General features: G+C 38.4%; 1 protein-coding gene across 1 annotated transcript; it reads left to right on the top strand.

Annotated features, from left to right (window-relative positions):
• Positions 1-10: 10 nt before the first annotated feature.
• On the top strand, positions 11-18832 carry LOC145984991 (uncharacterized). The gene is made up of 6 exons (XM_083118472.1): positions 11-645; positions 4335-4707; positions 6547-6936; positions 10799-10970; positions 13329-13606; positions 17474-18832. The coding sequence occupies exons 1-6, from the start codon at positions 475-477 to the stop codon at positions 17845-17847; spliced, it is 1758 nt and encodes a 585-aa protein (XP_082974598.1). The 5' UTR covers positions 11-474; the 3' UTR covers positions 17848-18832.
• The last annotated feature ends 1009 nt before the right edge of the window (positions 18833-19841 follow it).

Below are 19841 nucleotides of genomic sequence, written 5' to 3'. Positions count from 1 at the left end.
CTGCAAGTGGAACTAGTCAGTGACGTGTTTTCCTCCACGCTGGAAGGGCAGGGAAATTTTTCCGTATGCCGAAATTGGGTTACAGCCAAACTCAATTTTGCGGTTAAAAATTCTTTGAAATATTTTGTGTACAAACAGTTATTGTTTTAAAAACAAACGTTGAAAAGTAGTGTTGATCAATTCTGACAAGATGTTCGTTAATGTCAGAGATTTTGAAACGTAATTTGTGAAAAAGTACGCAAGAACGGCATGTGATAAATATTGAATTTTATTTCATCATGTTTCTTACTACTTGTGTGAATCATTCTCAGGGAACCTGTAAACATTCTTGCCGAAGCTGAATAGGAATGTAAACATACTTTTGGAGCGAGTGACAGTTTTGTGTATATTGGAGGAGATGTTACAGTAATGAACTATGTGATTAGATACATGAAGGGAAAAATTGAGCTTAGATTTGGTGTTTAGCAGAGAATAATGTCAAGTTTTATGAAAATGTGTTCCACAGACATGAGTGTTTTGGATTTGTTGTTTGATAAGCAGGATCCAATTTTGAACTTGGAAGATAAAACTTTAAGTGCTAAGTCAGACAGTGATCAGAAGACCGATGTGCTTTCACTTGCACTTCAAGATACTGGAGTTGTGTTTGTAAGTTATTAACGCGTAAATATTAGAGATAAGTTCAGATTCAGGAAGTGCTAGAGTTTGATTCCGATTGAAAATTATTGAATTATCCGGAACTACTCTTTCCCACCTCCAAAGACTTAAAATTTCAGCCTTTTATTTCGTGTTAATGTAGGTCGTCTGCCCACTGTTTCCTCAAGAAGGTTTTCTTCTGTCGACGTACAACTAGTCTTACACCTTTGAACATGCTACAATTTGTTCAGGGTGTCTACCAGTCTGGAAAACATGGAAAAGTCGGAAATTTACGAGCCGATTTTGGTCAAAATTCAGTGTGTAGATCGGAGGCTAATTACCCTAGAGAGATGAGTGATATTCCGTTGTACGCAGAATGAACCAGAGATTGAGACTATATGAAATTTATGCAAATTCGGCGTATATGTGGCGGGGGGAGGGGGCTAACTCAAAATTTCGGAATGAAGAGTGGTACCCCCTCCCCCTGTTTTTAAGAAAAAGTACATGACAGTGTCGACATGCACATGGAAATGATCACTGACATGTAAAGAATACAAAAATATTTGCATTATTATCATATGACCAATGTAACTTGAGTTGTACCCCCAAAAGAAATGGTCGGCACGCCACTGATTCAAGCTTCAAAATGCAGCGGTACCTTGAAATGACTTTAGCTCGGAGACTATTTGCCCTGGAGATATGAACGATATACCGTTGTACGCAGAATGAATCGTAGATTCAGACAATATATAATTTATGCACATTCAGCGTATATATGGAGGGGGAAAGGAGTCATTTCCCTTGAAAAATACTTTTTTTTCTTTTAAAAAAATGAGGTTTCTCCCCACCCCCTGAAAAAAAGTATATGAAAAGTTCAAAATTCACATAGAAATTATCGCTGTCATGTAAGAAACAGAAAAATATTTGCATCATTGTCATATGACCAATGTAACGCGAGTTGTACCCCTGAAACGAAAGGCTAGTATGCCACTGTCTCAAGCTTTGGAATTGAGCGAAATGCAGAGTTAGATTAAAATGACTATAGCTCGGAAACTAAATGCCCTAGAGATATGAAAGATATACCGTTGTACGCAGGATGAATCACAGATTCAGACAATATATAATTTATTCGCATTCGTCGTATATATGGAGGGGAAAGGGGGGTAATCCCCTGAAAAAATATTTTTTTAAATTTGTAGTCCCCCCCTCCTCCGAAAAAAGGAGATCAAAATGCAAAAGTTATGCAAATTCGGCGCATATATAGAGGGGGAAGATAGGAGACCCCCAAAAATAATTTAAATTAAAAAAAAATTAAAAATATAGGAAAAAGAGTACGAATAAGAAGGTTTCTTTGTATTTACCTTTGCTGCTCCAGCTCCCAGGCTTGGTCTGGAGCCATGATGCCTTACTTCTGGTAGTACTCCATAAAACATGGTTCCAGACACAGGGTCACCTTGCAGGTAATGCAGCAGCATCTACTTCACCATGAAGTTCGTGGCCCTCGCAGCACACATCTTCGTTGTTCCCGTGTCATGGTGGGGAAGTGACTGAAGCTACTAACCTCGTAGCGCATGTTGGTGAATGGAGACGAACTTGATGATGGACCAAATTGTGCCACACCTTGGGGAGCTGGGGTTCGAGTGCCTCGCCCTACACTTGTCCCCCAAAGACTTATAGCCAACTTCTCACGGAACTCACAGTGCCTCACGTTCTGATGAAATATCTTGAAGAGAGGGTAGGCGTTGAGGATACATTGGTCGAGTAGGTGGAAGAAGAGCTTGACAGTCCACTTCATGGACACCGTGGGAATTAGTCCTGCGGTCGGCCTTGTCAACGTAACCCATGTGGCTATTGTATTCGCATACAATAGCCGGCTTGAGTACGTTGCCATGGTCATCCAAGAAATTTCCCTCAGCTGGTGACTGATGGATGTTTGTCAACAGGTACACCTCTCTCTTGTCTTTCCAACCTATCACAGTCAAGTCATTCTTTGTGTTGTCCTCAATGTGTAGGAATCTGAGCAAGTGATAAAATCAGTTACGTGAAATCTGTTGTCCGTAAAACTGTGTGTGAAGGTGGGGTTTTCTGGACCAGTAGTCTCGCCAACGTAATCTGCGGTCATGTCCCATCAGTATTGTCAAACCAACAAAAATCTTCATTTCGTCAATGATCACATCACGTTCGGGCTTTGTCGTTGGGTGCTTTGTGATATGTTGGTGGTAGTACATGTTGGTCACCAGATGCTGGAAGATTTCTTCGAAGAAAGTCAAGTGAAAAAACTCCAAGGAAGAGGATGCATCATCAATGTGTCGGTCCAGTTTGTCTTAGGTATGGTTGGGGGTTGGGATCAGTTCTACCAGTTCGGGAAGGGGGTTGCCAGTCGGATGGAGCAGGAGGAGGGGAAGGTCTTTGTGGCATGTCATCAGAGTCAGATTCTGATGATATATCAGAGGGAATGTCAAGCTCTTCTTCATCCCACTCGGAGTCTGTATCCATATCCTCCAGCTCATCTCGGATTTCCGTCGTCGCCTTGTAATCAAGGGGTCCCGGTTTGATACCCGGTGGAGCAACATAGTGGTTCAGATTCCACTTTAAACTGTAGGTCCAGTCCCGATTAGCCTTACTGTGCACAAAGTGGACTTAAAACACCAACTCATCTCAGATTTCATCAGAACGGAGATCACCGGGGCCAGCCGTGGTCAACTATAACTGGAGTGAAAATTTAATTTTCCTTTTCAGAATTTTGAGAGAGGTAAATACAAGGCATGTCAGGAAAGTAAAGATACAACGGATATGTATTTTAGGGAAAATATGTGGCATAAGTTAACAACACTGACAGTAACCTTCATCCTTATTCTTCCAGTAGCATTCATTTGCAGTGCTGCACTAAGTTTTGTGTGTCACATGTGCTGGAAGTGGATGCAGCGATAAACAATCCTGCGAAATACAAGCTGTGATACAGTTTCTCCAGGAAAAAGTCGAATAACCAGGGGACATTCGTTGTCAACAAAGGCATGACACCACTTTGTCACATTTTGATGATTCATGATATTCCCATAAACTGCTGAAATGTAAGGATGACTGTTCGCTGCTTAATCTCCTTTTTCCTGAAGAAACCATACCGCAGCCCGCATTTGGTGGGATTGTTTATTGCCGCAGCCATTTCCGGCAGGTGTGACTCGCACAAGACTCGGTGCAGCACTGCAAATGAATGCTACTGGAAATGCTAAGGATCAAGGTTACTGGCAGTGTTGTCAACTTAATCCCTACATATTTTCCCAAGACATATAACCGTTGTATCTTTACTTTCCTGACATGCCTTGTATAACTATAAAGCATGAAACAGTTGTGAGGGAGCACTTAGAAATCAATAATTCTCTTAATAACAACTTTAGATTAACTTCTGAACGCTGGTGGTGCTGTAAAATAGAAACAACGTGCAATCATTTTGCGTAATACTATTCATCTTTCATGAAAAGTTTTTCTTAGGCTTTTGTAGCTGGGGAATGCTTGTAGCATTAAACATTATGGCCATTGAATGATTTGGAGGGAAGGCGAATGCTACATCCAGGTGAGTTGTGGAAAGAAATAATGTCCACAATTGTTTCCACAACTCTCTTAGTCAATGGCCCAAGAGAATCTTTTCATAATTTGTCGCAGGGAATCTTCAAGACTTACTTTACTATTCATCTTTATTTCAGAGTTCTGACTGGGCAGATCCTTCCGATGATGATTTTCTTGATATCCTGAACCAGGCCAAGATGGACGATCCATTGGGTACCGGGACTGATTTCCTGGAACCCGTGGTGGAAATTGAGGACGTTCCAGACAGTGGGGCTTCTGACAGCGGGATATCAAATGAACCAAATGAACTTCATTTTGACCAGCAGTTATCACCACTTTTCCAAGAAGAGCATCTCTCACCCAATTTGTACAGTGACAGCCTGTCTGATTCTACAAACAGTGACCAGTCCGAGGGTAGTCCCATGCGGATGGAAGAGCTGGACTTTGATTCGTCCATGTATAACATAGGGGAAGTGACGGTGGAGAACAACCAGGCTATTATTAGCATGGGTATGTATGACTAAGTTAATGCTTTTAATATCTGTATTGATAAATGTTTGAACAAAGTCCCATGTTTTTAAAGGAAGCAACTGTTTTTAAGTTCATAAACTGTGCATTTTTGTTGTTTTATTTTTATACGCTAAAAGTTGTTGTGTACAAATTTTAGTAATTTTGAAAGTACACAAAAAAAGTTTGTCATGATAATCAATATTTAACCAACAATTCTACATGACATAATATTGTACACGAAATATTGCATTCCCCATATTTTATGGACATGAATAAATGTATATTGCAGAGATGGAAACAAATAATTGGTACGCTTCTGTTAAGATAAAGTGGCACACTCTTTCACCTTTGTACTCTACTGTAGTAATTCTATTCCTAAACTTATATGTCCGTAAACTTTGCCAATAATTTTGTAATTTCTATAAATTCTAAAGGATACTGTCCTAAGCCTTACGCAGGAGAAGGTATTCACTGTTTCACATCCTAAATGGCACATTTATAGGGTATCCTGAGTGAGGTTTGAATCCCACTTTTAACTATGCTCAATTCCAGTTATTTTGTCTGCATAAAGTGGCGTTAAACATTAACCACATTCAAAGATGAAGACACCAGTGCAGTGAACCTCAAATTGAGATGAATCAATATCTTTAACTTTTGGGTGACACAGCTGTAATTGTTTTCAAATTTGAGCCAGAATTAGGATATCACATGCTCTAACATAATTACAAACCTGTTAAAAAAATGTCCTCAACAGAGATCTAAGCATACTCCTGTGGTATTTCAATAAGTTGTAATATATTCCCTTTGTGCCAGAAACTATTTCATGTAGCAACTTCAGTATATAAAAAAATCTTCAAGCAAGCATGTTGAATTGTTGACTCACAATCTTGCCACTAAAGGTTCCAGGTTTGAGTGGTGGTGGTCTGATTTTGGATCTTCCTTTGTGAATGACCTTTTGTCAATTTCATCTAAATCACCATTCATCCTCAACATTACAGTTAGCCAATAGTGATAGAAAATAATTTGAAATGGGAAAATTATAAATAAATGCTACTCTTGTTAGGTTTATGTAAGGTTTTATACGTAAGGTTTCAATTTTTATATAATTTATTATTGGTATTAGTTTGATTGATTGATTTGGTGTTTTTAGTCCACTTTATGCACAGTAAGGCTAATCGGGACTGGACCTACAGTTTAAAGTGGGATCCGAACCACTATGTGCCTCCACCGGGTATCGAATCCGGGACCCCTTGATTACAAGGCAACAACGCTACCACTGCGCCATCGGGCAGGCCCTGGTATTAGTTTGACTATTACCCATTTTCACATTATATATGTTCAGTTGAGTACTGTTAAATTCTTGCCTTTGAACCACATTTACTCATACACATGCAAATGGTCATAAGTTTGAACACTGCTTAAAGACTTTTTCCCATTGTGAATATCAGTAATTCCTTTGCCAGATGTCCCAGGTTTGAATCCCAGCATGGGTGTTCTTTGCAAGTGTGTCTTCATAAATTTCATCACTCATCTTCGCAATTAGCGAAAATTGACAGAAAAGCAAAGTAAAATAAACCAAATCAATCAAAAAGTCTCTAATTCCTCAGCAGAACACATTAACAGAAGCACTACAATGTTCTATCATCAGAGAAGTTGTGTAGTTTTGTTCCATACCATATTGGATATGGTTAATTTTGTGGAAGGAACTATTGAAATTCATAATTTTTCTTAGATTTTCAACTCTGCATTGTGGAGATGTTTTATTTTGTCCCTTGAAGTACCAATTTTTCATGTTTAAAAAAGTGAAGTCCTGTGTATCATTGTGTTCTTCTTTTTCAGATGTTACAACAACGGAAACAAACTCAGTGAAGGCTCGCAATTTAAAAAATACCAAAGCAGCTGGTGGTGCAGGACAGTACGTGAAAGTTAGTTCACTGTCTGCGACAGGGAACCCACGATCAATATTATTGCCAGTGTCTGTCAAGGATATCAAAGATATAAAGACAATTAAAATTATAAATGCCAGTTCCTCATTGCAGGGGAACCTAAAGACAATCTTGTCTTGCATAAAATCGGCAAAGCCAATTTCCTCATCAAATTGCAAGGCAACATATGTGATGTCGAGTTCTGATTCTGTTCACTCAACAAGCAGTGTTTCAGGAGAGGAGAATGTGTCAGAAGTAGCAAGTGAAGATTCCGATTCACATTATCCAAAATTGGAATTGTCAGGTGGGATTTTGCAATTTGAGTTTTGCTTTTTTATTTAATGTTGGTTACTTAGGCTTAGGTTTCATTTAAGGTTGGTCCAATGCCGGTAGCTATGCCAATGCTCTTACTGGCTCCATCAAAAGTTATTCACAATATATGTTTCCCATTGAAACTGTACCATATTAGTGTACCAAAATTTAACTTTAAAATATTTATAAAGTGGCATACGAGAAAATAAAAATACTAAGGCAGCTGTCATTTACAAAAATATTCTGTGATCTCCAGTGTTCACGTCAATTCCTGAGGATAAGCTTGACAGCTCTTGTATATATTGAACTGTAAGGCAAGCAAATATTTTTTTTTGAACTGAGATATCTTATAAAATTCTTGAGGTAATTCAGTATCTTATTCTTTTATAACAAACTTTCTTGATCTCCTCACTTGGATTAAATTTCAAAGGTGGTGGCTTGTCCAATTGTGAAAGACAACTCTATCATGAGTTCAAAAACCTAACCTACCCATCTGTCTGAAATGTAAATTTCAACTCTCATTGCGCATTGATTGAAAAACGTAGCCAGATATTGGTCACACCTGCTACTGCCCTCTGACCAGTGTTGCCAGTACGTACACCTCATAGTTTAAAAAGTAACCTTCAAAATACCATACCTAACCCATTAAAATCTTCTGTAATGCATATAGGCTAGTGCGTACAAATAGCCACGTAGACAAAGTTAATACCCAGTGTAAGTTTCATGTCTCTCTCACTTTTTGTACAAAAGTTAGGTATATTCAAAATCTTGGTTGCCTAACTTTTCAGACACTGTATATGCATGCTCCTCTACAAGCTGACCTGCATGACAGAGTGATCAATCAGCATCACGTGCTGTGAAGCCACTGGCCCCAGGGCCAAATCCTTGTCAAGGCATTGTTTTTGTCCTATTGTCCATTTCATCTGTTCTTCATTCAGTCTGATAATCATGATATACAGGGTGATTGGTAATTCGACCTATTCCTGGAAATGGGTATTACTAGAGCACATTTGCAACAAATTTGACCCTATGCACCACGGAAATCAATGGGTTTCGAGTTATTGCAGATTGTAGATTTTCGAGACATATTCTGACTTGCGACCAAAAAACTACTAATTGTGAAAAAACTACTACACCCTGGACACTTAATCAACACGTTGCTAACAGCTGACGAATGAGTGACTACTGGGGAAAAAAATCATGCCCTAAATTCCCATACCCACAGAAAGAAACAGTCATTAGTGCAACGTCATGAAGAAATTTGGAAATTATCGTATCGAAGAGGATTACTAAAAAAATTGGTAACACACTTGGCGTAAAAATTACGGAAAAAAACTTCCTCGTTTCATAAGCTCTCCAAAAAGATAAAAATGTTGTCAACTGATACAGGTTGGGGGGAAAATCTGAATAAAAAGCGGAGAAGGCGCGTTGTAGACCTCTTTGTAAAGTGAAAAGAAGTTGTCGGTTGTGAGAAATAAAGGAACGAAAATGAGTGAAATAATAATGCTATTTACCATTCTCATGATTCCAGGTTGTCAGAATTAACTCTTATAAAAACTACAAATCCTGTTAAAATTGCCTCCCCCGGTTACGTATGCAAGCATGCAGCCTACGACGTACTTCAGACACAGTCACTCGTGTTAACACTCTATGTCTCTTATGTATTGGCCGATTCTCTCTCTCAACTCTTCTTGGGAATCCACTGGTGTACTGTAGACTAACTCTTTCATGTGACCCCAAATGCAAAAGTCGCATGCCGTCAAATCCGGACTCCTCGCCGGCCAGGGAAATGGGCCGCCTCGACCAATCCATTGCATGGGATAATTGTCGTCCAGCCACTGTCGCACACACCGTAAATAGTGGGCTGGGCAGCCATCATGTTGGTTAATCATACCCCTTCTTGTGGCGAGCGACACATCCTCCAGCAGAGTCGTCAATTCTTCCGTTAGGAAGTTTTCGTAGGTAATGCCGTTTAGGTTTTGTGGCAGAAAGAATGGCCTGATCACATGATTGTGGATGATTCCCATCCACACATTTAGTGAGAATTTTCTCTGGTGAGCATTTTCTTTAGATTTTCTTGGGTTATGACCCTTAGGGGCCCAAAAATGTGCATTATGAAAATTCGTAATACCATCGTCCACAGAATTCTTGTCAGGTGATGGGGGTCTTCAGTGTCGGTATGTAATAAAAATTGACAAAAATCCATCCTGACAGGATCTCCCTCCTCAATAGCATGCGACTTTTACATTTGGGTTCACATGAAAGAGTTAGTCTACAGTACACCAGTGGATTCCCAAGAAGAGTTGAGAGAGAGAATTGAGACATAAGAGACAGAGTGTCAACGCGAGTGATTGTGTCTGAAGTATGCCGCAGGATTTGTAGTTTTTGTAATAGTTAATTCTGACAACCTGGAATCATGAGAATGGTAAATAACATTATTATTTCACTCATTTTCGTTCCTTTATTTCTCACAACTGACAACTTCTTTTCACTTTACAAAGAGGTCTACAACGTGCCTTCTCTGCTTTTTACTCAGATTTTTCCCCCAACCTGTGTCAGTTGACAACATTTTTATCTTTTTGGAGAGCTTATGAAACGAGGAAGTTTTTTCCGTAATTTTTACACCAAGTGTGTTACCAATTTTTTTAGTAATCCTCTTCGATTTAAACGATAATTTCGAAATTTCTTCATGACGTGTGCACTAATGACTGTTTCTTTCTGTTTGTATGGGAATTTAGGGCATGATTTTTTCCCCCCCAGTAGTCACTCATTCGTCAGCTGTTAGCAACGTGTCGCTTAAGTGTCCAGGGTGTAGTAGTTTTTTCACAATTAGTAGTTTTTTGGTCGCAAATCAGAATATGTCTCGAAAATCTACAATCTGCAATAACTCGAAACCCATTGATTTCCGACCCCCGGTGCATAGGGTCAAATTTGTTGCAAATGTGCTCTAGTATTACCCATTTCCAGGAATAGGTCGAATTACCAATCATCCTGTATATACACCCAGGACATACAAAAGTGATATAAAATAACAAACATAGAAATAGAATTATCTAGAACAAAACCCTTGTCTCGTAACTAGGCAAAACTATCCTGCAACAGAAAGTTCTGAGTGCATATTTGGCTTTATTTATTTCTCATTTGTATTGTATTGTATAATTTACAGTTATCTTACTATTTACTGTATTGTAGTACAATTATTATTGTTAATAGTATTTTTATCAGCACAATATTATAAAATTTGTGCATATGTGTTAAAAATATAAATGTGATGAAACGTTATTTTATAATTGATATTACTCAGTAAGACTTTTTACATAGAAATACTGATATAATACAGTGGAACCTCGGATTTTACGTTTTTAATTGGACCAAGCTGGAAAAAGATAAAATCAGGGAAAATTTTAAAACTGTTTATGTTGGGACGATCTAGGTTGAATGTATAATGCAGGAAAAATGTACCATCCGGAAACATAAAATCGAGGTTCCGCTATATACGATATATGTATATATCTTTACCATCATTCCATCAGAATGCCCCTGACTGTTCTATTAGTCTATCACTTCATCAATAACAAATCACATATAATAATTCTTACTTCTCTTATTTCTTTTGTGAAGGGAACGAACAAGAACATTTTAAGTAAATGATGTTATTTACAAACTGGCAGTATTAATTGAACAGGCTGCCACATTGATCTGTTTGTATTTCATTTAATTGATAATGCACTTCTATACACTAGCAAGTTATAAATACTAGTAAATTATGTGTAACTTTAATTCATAAAATTTCTTTGGTATCACTGTATGTATGCTTTGTCAATTCTAAATTAATTCTTTATCTTGGAAAACAGAAGAGGAGAAGCGACTGCTGGACAAGGAAGGAATTGCTTTGCCTTCCCATTACCCTTTGACGAAGCATGAGGAAAGAGAGTTGAAGCGGATTAGAAGAAAGATACGAAACAAGATATCAGCACAGGATTCCAGGAAGAGAAAGAAAGAATACATTGATGGATTGGAAGACAGGTAGGTACACTGACCGATTCAGTTTCAGTAATATGTAGCCCATTAATGTTACTTTCCTGATATTTGCACAAAATTTTTTAATTTAGTACCATTATTTTAAATTAATGTTCAGGATGCAGATCACGTATTCAGCATTGTGAGTCTTTCCACCTGTCTGCTCACAAAGTTCACCATTATTGGACTTTCTATTCCATTTGTAAACTTGCAGATGTGATGTGTATGCAAAAAGAGATTGAATTTTTCTCTGCCAAAGAATTTCTAAATGTTTTAAATAGCTCTGAATCGATGCCAATACTCTTACTGAACACCAATACTGATACCAATGCTTGAAAATTTTAACTATTAAAAGTTGTTCAAGAAATTGATTAATAGTATTTGTTGAGTATTCCACTGCAATTATAAAGGGTATACACAAATGAATGGTGCGGTTACAAATGTCAATAAAAATTGTATTTTCCAACTTTCGTGGTTGCAGCAAACACTGTTAGAGGTGGAAACTGTCTCAGTTTTTGATATGTGAGTTAAAATTACAATCCTCCAATATGGGCTCCCCTGGTCTCACGACACACATCAACGCGGTAATCAAACTCGTTCCAGACATGGTGTGACATGTCCGCTGTAATGTCCACACTGCATGCATTGTCCGATCAAGAAGTTGCTGAATGGAAGTTTATTAAATACGCGGTTTATGCACAACCAATCCAACTTACATACAGCAACTTCGTGATCCGATAATGCATGCAGTGCACGACGTTACAGTGGACATGTTACACCATGTGTGGAACAAGTATGATTACTGCGTTGATGTGTGTCGTGTGACCAGGGGAGCCCACATTGATAGATTGTAATTTTAACTCGCATATCAAAAACTGGGACAGTTTCCGCCTCTAACAGTGTTTGCTGCAACCACGTAAGTTGAGAAATAAAATTTTTATTGACATTTATAACCGCACCATTCATTTGTGTATACCCTGCATTCATGAATTTACCATAGTTTTGCTTCAAAATATTCATTAATGACATCAGAATGTTAATCACAAGGTAAAGTTTTTCCCACAAGCAAAGTGCAAAACAAATGGAAGCTTTGTTTGCATAACTTCCAGGAAAATTAGACACTTTGAAAACCTTGTAGCAAAATGCCAAAAAAAAATATCAGCTGGTATCAGTAAATAAAATCCAACCGATACCTTCTTATACATCAGTATCAGCTAAGTCATAACAGTTGGGCTGAAAAGTTCGTAGGCTGACTCATAGATGGCGTTACTAGAATTAAATCCATGTGATTTTTACTTAGTACTAACCTTCAAAAGATACGTGTATAAATTTCACAGCTGCCGGATAATTATTTCGTGAGATATAGCATTGTGAGTGAAGCAGCTTTTGTTATTGTGAAAAAAATTGATAAAAACAGAATTTCGTGTGTTAATAAAGCATTGCTTTTTGGCGAAAAAAAATACTGTTGAAGCCAAGGCTTGGCTTGATAAACATTATTCGGACTCTGCACCAGGAAAATCAACCGTTGAGAAGTGGTTTGCTAAATTTAAACGAGGCGAAATGAGCATCGAAGACGATGCACGCAGTGGACGCCCCAAAGAGGCTGTTACCGACGAAAACATAAAAAAAGTCCACAAAATAATTTTAAATGATCGTAAAGTGAAGTTGATCGAGATAGCTGAGATTATTACATAGCGTTGTTGGAGCGTTTAAAGGATGAAATCACGAAAAAACGGCCCCATTTGAAGAAGAAAAAAGTGCTGTTTCATCAAGACAATGCACCGTGTCACAAATCAATGAAAACGATGGCAAAATTATATGAATTAGACTACGAATTGCTTTCCCATCCACCATATTCTCCAGATCTGGCCCCCAGTGACTTTTTCCTGTTTGCAGACCTTAAAAGAATGCTCGCTGGAAAGAAATTTAGCACTGATGAAGAGGTAATCGCCGAAACTGAGGCCTATTTTGAGGCTAAAGAAAAATCGTACTATAAAAATGGCATCGAAAAATTGTATGACCGCTATAATCGTTGTATCGCCTTCGAAGGCAACTATATTGAATAATAAAATCGAATTTTGTCAAAAAAATATTTTTTACTATGTTAGCCTACGAACTCTTCAGCCCAACTGTTAGGTAACTTCCAGAAGGCAAGAAGAAACACTTCATTTTTTTAAAATGACAAAAGGTTGTTTTGAAGCTCACTTCATAGTTCTTGTTTGGTTTGTTATGTTATGAAAGTATTTTTTTCATGCGAGATGTTTATCCATAAGTAATGGAAGTAATTATTTATGTATTATTATTATTATTATAAATGTGAGCTTTATTCATAAGACATGTTTTGCTGCATCTCTTGTGATTCAGGGTGAAGAAGTGCACAGAAGAGAATATCCACCTTCAGAAGCGGATCAAGTTGCTGCAGGGCCAAAACCAAACTCTGGTGTCCCAGCTAAGGAAACTGCAGACGTTGGTGTCTCATACTGGTACAAAGACTGCACAGCCGGCAACGTGCCTCATGGTCCTGCTTCTCTCCATGGCACTCATCCTTGTGCCCAACCTTCGGCCAAACCAATCGACTGATGGCACTGCTGTGGAGGAGGAACAGCCGAACGTACCAAAAATGAAAATGACACCTCTCGCAGGTATGTATAGCAGTATTATTACAGTCTGGGTCATATCCGGAACCTTACTTGCAAGATTGAGATTACACAATCGTGTCGCAGAGGTTCATGATTCTGTTAGGATAGTAATCGAGGAAAGTTATGCAATTTTTTGGCCATCTGACAAAATAATTGCAACAGAAATGAAACCAACTACCCCTGTAGTAAAAAAATGTTAGGATTGCGATTTTCAAACATTTTCTTTAATTTTTAGAATTAGCATAAAAGTTGGACTCAAGTAACAGCAAATATGTAAGAAATTAAGCAATTACGTATCAACTCAACCGCTGACTCTAGAGGTATGAAACAAAAACCATTCTCTAGAGGAAAACATGAGCTATGAATTTTGTCCAGTGACTTTAGGACGTAAATTGCATAATTTCTTGCATATTTGCTGTTATTTGGGTCTCAAACAAACTTTTACGCTAATTCTAAAAATTAAGGAAAATGTTTGAAGCTTTGTAGTTTAATTAAATTTTATGATAGTTCTATCAAACAAAAACCATAATTCATAATTGGGAAAAGAGACACGCGGTAGTATATACATACGGAGAAACTAGTACTCACTTTTATCCGCGAAGCTGTTTTTTCTTCTTTTTTGATTAATTTCAGTGGCCACTGCCACCATCCTCGTTCAGCAGTGCAGCAAGTTCCAACGAGGATGGTGGCAGTGGCCACTGAAATTAATCAAAAAAGAAGAAAAAACAGCTTCACAGATAAAAGTGAGTACTAGTTTCTCCATATTTAAAAACCATAAGTTAGCAAATTTTCTGCTATTTCATTTTGGTTTTGATTATCTTTACTTTTGTAGCTGATCATTTTTTTTTTACTTTAGGGGCAGTTGGTTTCATTTCTGTTGCAATTAGTTCACCAAACAACATTATCTTTCCTAGACTATAGAAGCAATGAGATCATACATATATGAACAAGCAATTCATATTCTGTGACTTGTTTGTTAGGATTATGGAGAGATTGCATATTTTTTTTAGTTTAGGAATGTATACAAGGTAACCAAAAAAGTTCTTGCCGTTTTTGACGTCCCATTAATCATGCACTCGCAGAGAGGAAACGAAATGACGCATGTGCCTGCCAAGCGATCGGGAGTTAGTTTTGACCATCGACTGTCGGTAATAGAGGCACGTTGCGCACACACAGCAGTCATAGTTCGTCCAGTGTCGAAGAGAAATGGAGGTATCAAAGCAGCTTGTTCACTTGTGTTTGTTGAATGACTTTAAAGTGGGCCTGTCAGCTGCCGCCCGCATTTGCCAGGCATTTGGGGAGAATGCCGTGAACGAATGCACTAACAGAATGCCGTGAATGAACGCACTAACAGGCATTGGTTCCAGAAATTCCGGTCGGGAGATATGAGCCTTTCGGATGAACCTCCCAGTGGATGACCACATGTGTTGGATGACGAGGCCCTGAAAGCAGCCATCGAGGAGGACAATGGTCTCTAACGTGTGATGAACTTGCAGAAAGGTTCCATGTTTCTGCTGAAACAGTCAGACTGCACCTGCATGGGATAGGGAAGTCATACAAGTTAAGCAAGTAGGTACCCCACACATTTTCGGCAGCCAACAAGAAACAACGAGGGACAGCCTGTTTGTCCTTGCTCACTGGTGACGAAAAGTGGGTTCTCTATGACACTCCCAAGCGTACCAGACATTGGTTGTTGCCACGTGACCCTGTTCCTCACACCTCAAGACCACCTCTGCACCAACGAAAGGTTATGCTCTCTGTATGGTGGAATTGTCGGCAAGTGGTGCATTACGAGCTCCTTCCACCTGGTCAGACCATCACTGCTGACCTCTACTCTCAGCAGTTGCAAAGGGTACACCGTGCATTGCGGCAGAAGGAGCCGGCATTGGTGAATCGCAAGGGTGTGCTGTTTCTGCATGACAATGCCAAGCCACATGTGGCAAAGAGGACCTGGGAGACCCTTCAGCAACTTTGCTGGGAGACCCTGTGCCATCCACCATATTCACCGGACCTTGCACCAACAGATTACCACCTGTTTCATTCCCTCGACAACCGCCTATGTGGTAGATCCTTCGCAAATGAGGGATACCTGCGGAACGCACTCACGGACTTCTTTGCATCCAAGCCCGCTGAGTTTTATCACCAGGGTATTGTGCAGCTGCAGGAATGTCGGCAAAAGGTGTTGGATGCTGATGGAGATTACTTCAAAACCTAAAGGTACGTACCGTCCACTGTATTGCTCTTTGTTTATCACTGCCCTAGAACGGCAAGAATTTTTTTGGTTCCTTGTAATAATGGAACATTGTACTCCATGAATAATCTGGCCATCTCACTGATGTGTAATGAGATCAAGTTTTTATACCTCTGAACTTCTGTGTTAACCCTTTTTTTTTTCCATGATGTGTTGACTTATCTCCATCCCCAAAGATAGGTTGAGTTCTATCTGAAAATTATAAATACCACCAAGATTTGTACACCATTTTAACTTTCTGTAGTCCTAACAGACAAATCACAGAATATAAAGCTACTTGTTCATTGGAAGCATGACATATTAAGTATATCTTAGGGTCCTGCAAAATGCCACACTTCTCATTTCATATGTGAACTTAAGAAACTCTTAGTCACCTTGGTGTAAGAGTGCTGGACTCTCGATAAATGCAAGTAATGCTCTCAGGTTAGAGTTGTAGCATAAGTATGAGTATCCTTTCATAATTTTCACATGATCATTGTTCATTGTCATCATCACGATTAGCCTAAAGAGGCAGAGAATCAACATAAAAAAGTACAAATGCTTGAAGCTCACACTTTTTTTTAATCACTAAAATTCAATATATAATTTTGGCCTCCCCAATGGCGCAGTAGTAGCATCGTTGCCTTGTAATTAAGGGGTTCCGGGTTTGATACCCGGTGGAGGCACATAGTGGTTAGGATCCTACTTTAATCTGTAGGGCCAGTCCCGATTAGCCTTACTGTGCATAAAGTGGACTTAAAACACCAAATCAATCAAGATATAATTTTGTTATTGAATCACTGCCTCAATTAACAGAGGTGGCCGCGGTGGCTCAGTCGGTAACGCATCCGACTACCATGCTAAAGGTCCCAGGTTTGATCCCCGGCCGGTTCAAATCCATGAACTTATCTAACGTTTGAACTGGCCCCAATGCCCACCCAGCGTCGAATAACATGGGAACCTGGGGGGGGGGGGGTAAAGGCAGTCAGGGGCATGATGCTGATCACATCACCCCCACTCACGACCGGATCAAGAAAGTGTGGTGCGTTACCCCCACACCCCTATACGCCTTCATTTTGTGGTGCTATGCACAGAGGAGTATTTTACCTTTAATCACTGCTTCTTTCTTTGTTTATACAGATGCTGTTATGTATTATAATAATTGAAAAAAAATACCATGATTTGAAAAAAACAGTATCCAATTATTACATAAGTGTGACGCATATTTTTTATCATTCACTAAACCTCAGAAAACCATATTGATTTTTCATCAATGGTTTTGTTGTTTATATAATTGCAGTTATGTATTAATTATAAAAAATTACCATCAATACCAACCAATTGTGCACTGTCACTGGCATCAGTGTCAAAGGTGGCATGGCAGCCCCCTTTTCCCCTCAGGTAAGCTAAGGTTAAACTTCGTTCGTACAATGATTGGAGAATGGTTACCCATAAATGGCAGAACAGTAGATTTACTGAAGCATCATGTTGCAGATGATGAATAATATGATTGCATGGCTTATGTATCACAGTATAAATTAAAGCAATATGAAAGTAATATTTTAAAATCCTTAATGTGCTTGTACATGCAGTGTTGCATAGTAATATGATCTCAATGCATTTATCTATTTCCCCACCAGGCCAATCAAGAAATCTGCTGTTTGATCCGTCCATGGAGGAAGTCTATGATCCTGATATGCAGAACACTGAATTCAAGAAAGAGGAGATGCCAAATATGGAGGATTTCCATCTGCAAGATCATGATTACGAACCTCCATCCAAAATGACACGGATGAAAGTTTCGCCTCCGAAGGAATATATCGAGCCACCTCTTGATGATATTTGGCCACCACCGAAAGAGTACATCATCCCACCGGTTGACGACACCTGGCCTCCAAAACCTGGAGAAGGAATTGCTGAGAAGATCGAAGCTTTTACTGAGGAAATGAATGTGAATATTTCAGATGCAGGGGGCACGCGCACGGTCGTGTTGCAAGTACCGAAAGAACAGTAAAGAAAGTTTGACATCGTGGTGCTTCGGCGTCACGTAAAGCTGCACTGTCCCTGATATTTCATTCTCATCATTGTGTATATGTTTATTGTGAAGTTACCACAATTTTTAAGTTATGAGCATAAGATATGTATGATTTTTGTATAGGGGATTATTTTTTTGTTGTTACATGTGATTGTCGCTTTATGCATGATTCATTTTATCATCAATTTTCATTTCATAATTGCTTGCTTTTTTCATGCCATACCAGTTGTTGCAATATTAATTTGCCTTTGTAATTGCCACTGTTAAATTTTATACATCTTTGTTATGCATTTTGTAATGCAGAATAGTAGTACTTTTTAGGCACATAGTTACTTCATAATTGTATATTTATTTTTAGACCCTTTAATGTATATACAATGCTGTTAATTTGAAGTACATGTTAATTGTGCTGTATTATCTTCAAAGTAAATTTTCAAAATGTTTTTAAATAAGTTGTTCATATACAAAGAAATCTAATATAAAGGAATGTATGTTACAAAGAAATTAATGTATATTTTATTGACTAAACTTCTGTATTGTTGTATTTACAGTTCTACAAGACTGTGTTCATGTCAGACGCAAAAAACATTTTTAGGAAATGATGTATCAGTGATTCTTGAACACTGTGAAATGTGCGACGTGGAAACGTGAATTGTTTTATTCATATCCTGCATTACTGTAATTCTGTAATAGAAAAACTTTGGGATAACTATGTTCGTAGAGTAATAGAACTGAATAACAGATGGGATCACCTCATTTAAGGATAAAAGAGCACAAGCTTGTTGGAATAATTTTCATAAATATCGCTTCACTAATTTTCACAATAAACAGTGCAGCTGACTGAAGAAATGGCATTTCTTTTAACTTGTAGGGTTCCTGTTGGTGGAGGGTGGAGACTTGGTTATTATGTGTGAAAGAAATTTGAATGTTACATATATACTGTCAGCACTAAGGTCTTGAAACTGTGTTTCATATGTGTAGAATATTCATGTGTGAAATATGAACTTCACAGTGAAAAATTAGTTCTCATTTTTACCAACCAGCAGCGGTGCTGTTTTTAGTATGAATGCTAGGAATCCAGTAGACCTAGGTTTGAATCCTGGGAAATGCATTAATGTTTAAAGCCTCATCTAATGATTTCAGTTAATTTAGGTAGAATTGCATTAAACCTAAACCAAATCATTATTGAGAATTTTGCAATCCCTATTTGGATTTTAACCACAATACGTCTAATGCAGCCAGTTGGTTAGCATGCCGTGAAAGCTAATCAGTCGTGGGTATTGCTAATTTTTGTTTATTCACTTGATCACATTGGTTCCACATTTTTGTGATTAAGTTAGCAGTGTAGAATCAATCAGTGAATCCAGCAATATTGTGACACTTTTACCACTCTTTCCAGTGGAGGGCATGGGTATGGATATCATATCTAGTACAGCATTCCAAAACATTTAATTAGAATGGAATTGTGGTCTGACATCCAGTGTGCTTTAACAAAAAAAATCACGAAACAATAATTCTTTTGTAAGAAATACAGGATTCATCGAAAGTGCAAGGTGCCTTCAGCTCATACCATTAAGATGAGTCAGAAACTTTCAAAAGACAGGTCCACTGTCAAGCAGAGGATGGGAGTGTAAAAACAGTTTGCATCCAGATAATATTGCAGTTGTGAAAACATCCATCGAACAAAGCTTACTTGTGCCAGCTGTTCAGCAGTGCAACTCATTTAGCTCATGTATGTACAGATGTTATGGGATTTCTTTATTCCTAGATTTCCATGTCTTTTGGAACATTTTTTTTTTTAATAAGATGGGGCTATAAACCACACTGTGTGTCAGTGGGACACTAGCATCTATTGTTTCCTGGTTACCTCCAAATTTACCAGTACAGTATCTTCTAGCCACACAACCTAAGCACTTTTGATTTGTATGTGTGTGTATGATACCTTAAGGTTAAAGGCTAAACTTCAGATAGAA

Source organism: Lepisma saccharinum, chromosome 3 (genome assembly GCF_977018435.1).
Source record: "Lepisma saccharinum chromosome 3, izLepSacc3.1, whole genome shotgun sequence".
Taxonomy (NCBI): domain Eukaryota; kingdom Metazoa; phylum Arthropoda; class Insecta; order Zygentoma; family Lepismatidae; genus Lepisma; species Lepisma saccharinum.
Note: the sequence above shows the minus strand (reverse complement) of the source record. Positions and strands in the feature narration are given on the sequence as shown.

Coding starts and splice junctions, on each gene's coding strand:
- LOC145984991 (XM_083118472.1), top strand. CDS start 475: ATGTCAAGTTTTATGAAAATGTGTTCCACAGACATGAGTGTTTTGGAT. Junction 6,937..10,798: donor TCCAAAATTGGAATTGTCAG/GTGGGATTTTGC, acceptor CTTGGAAAACAG/AAGAGGAGAAGCGACTGCTG. Junction 13,607..17,473: donor GAAAATGACACCTCTCGCAG/GTATGTATAGCA, acceptor TTTCCCCACCAG/GCCAATCAAGAAATCTGCTG.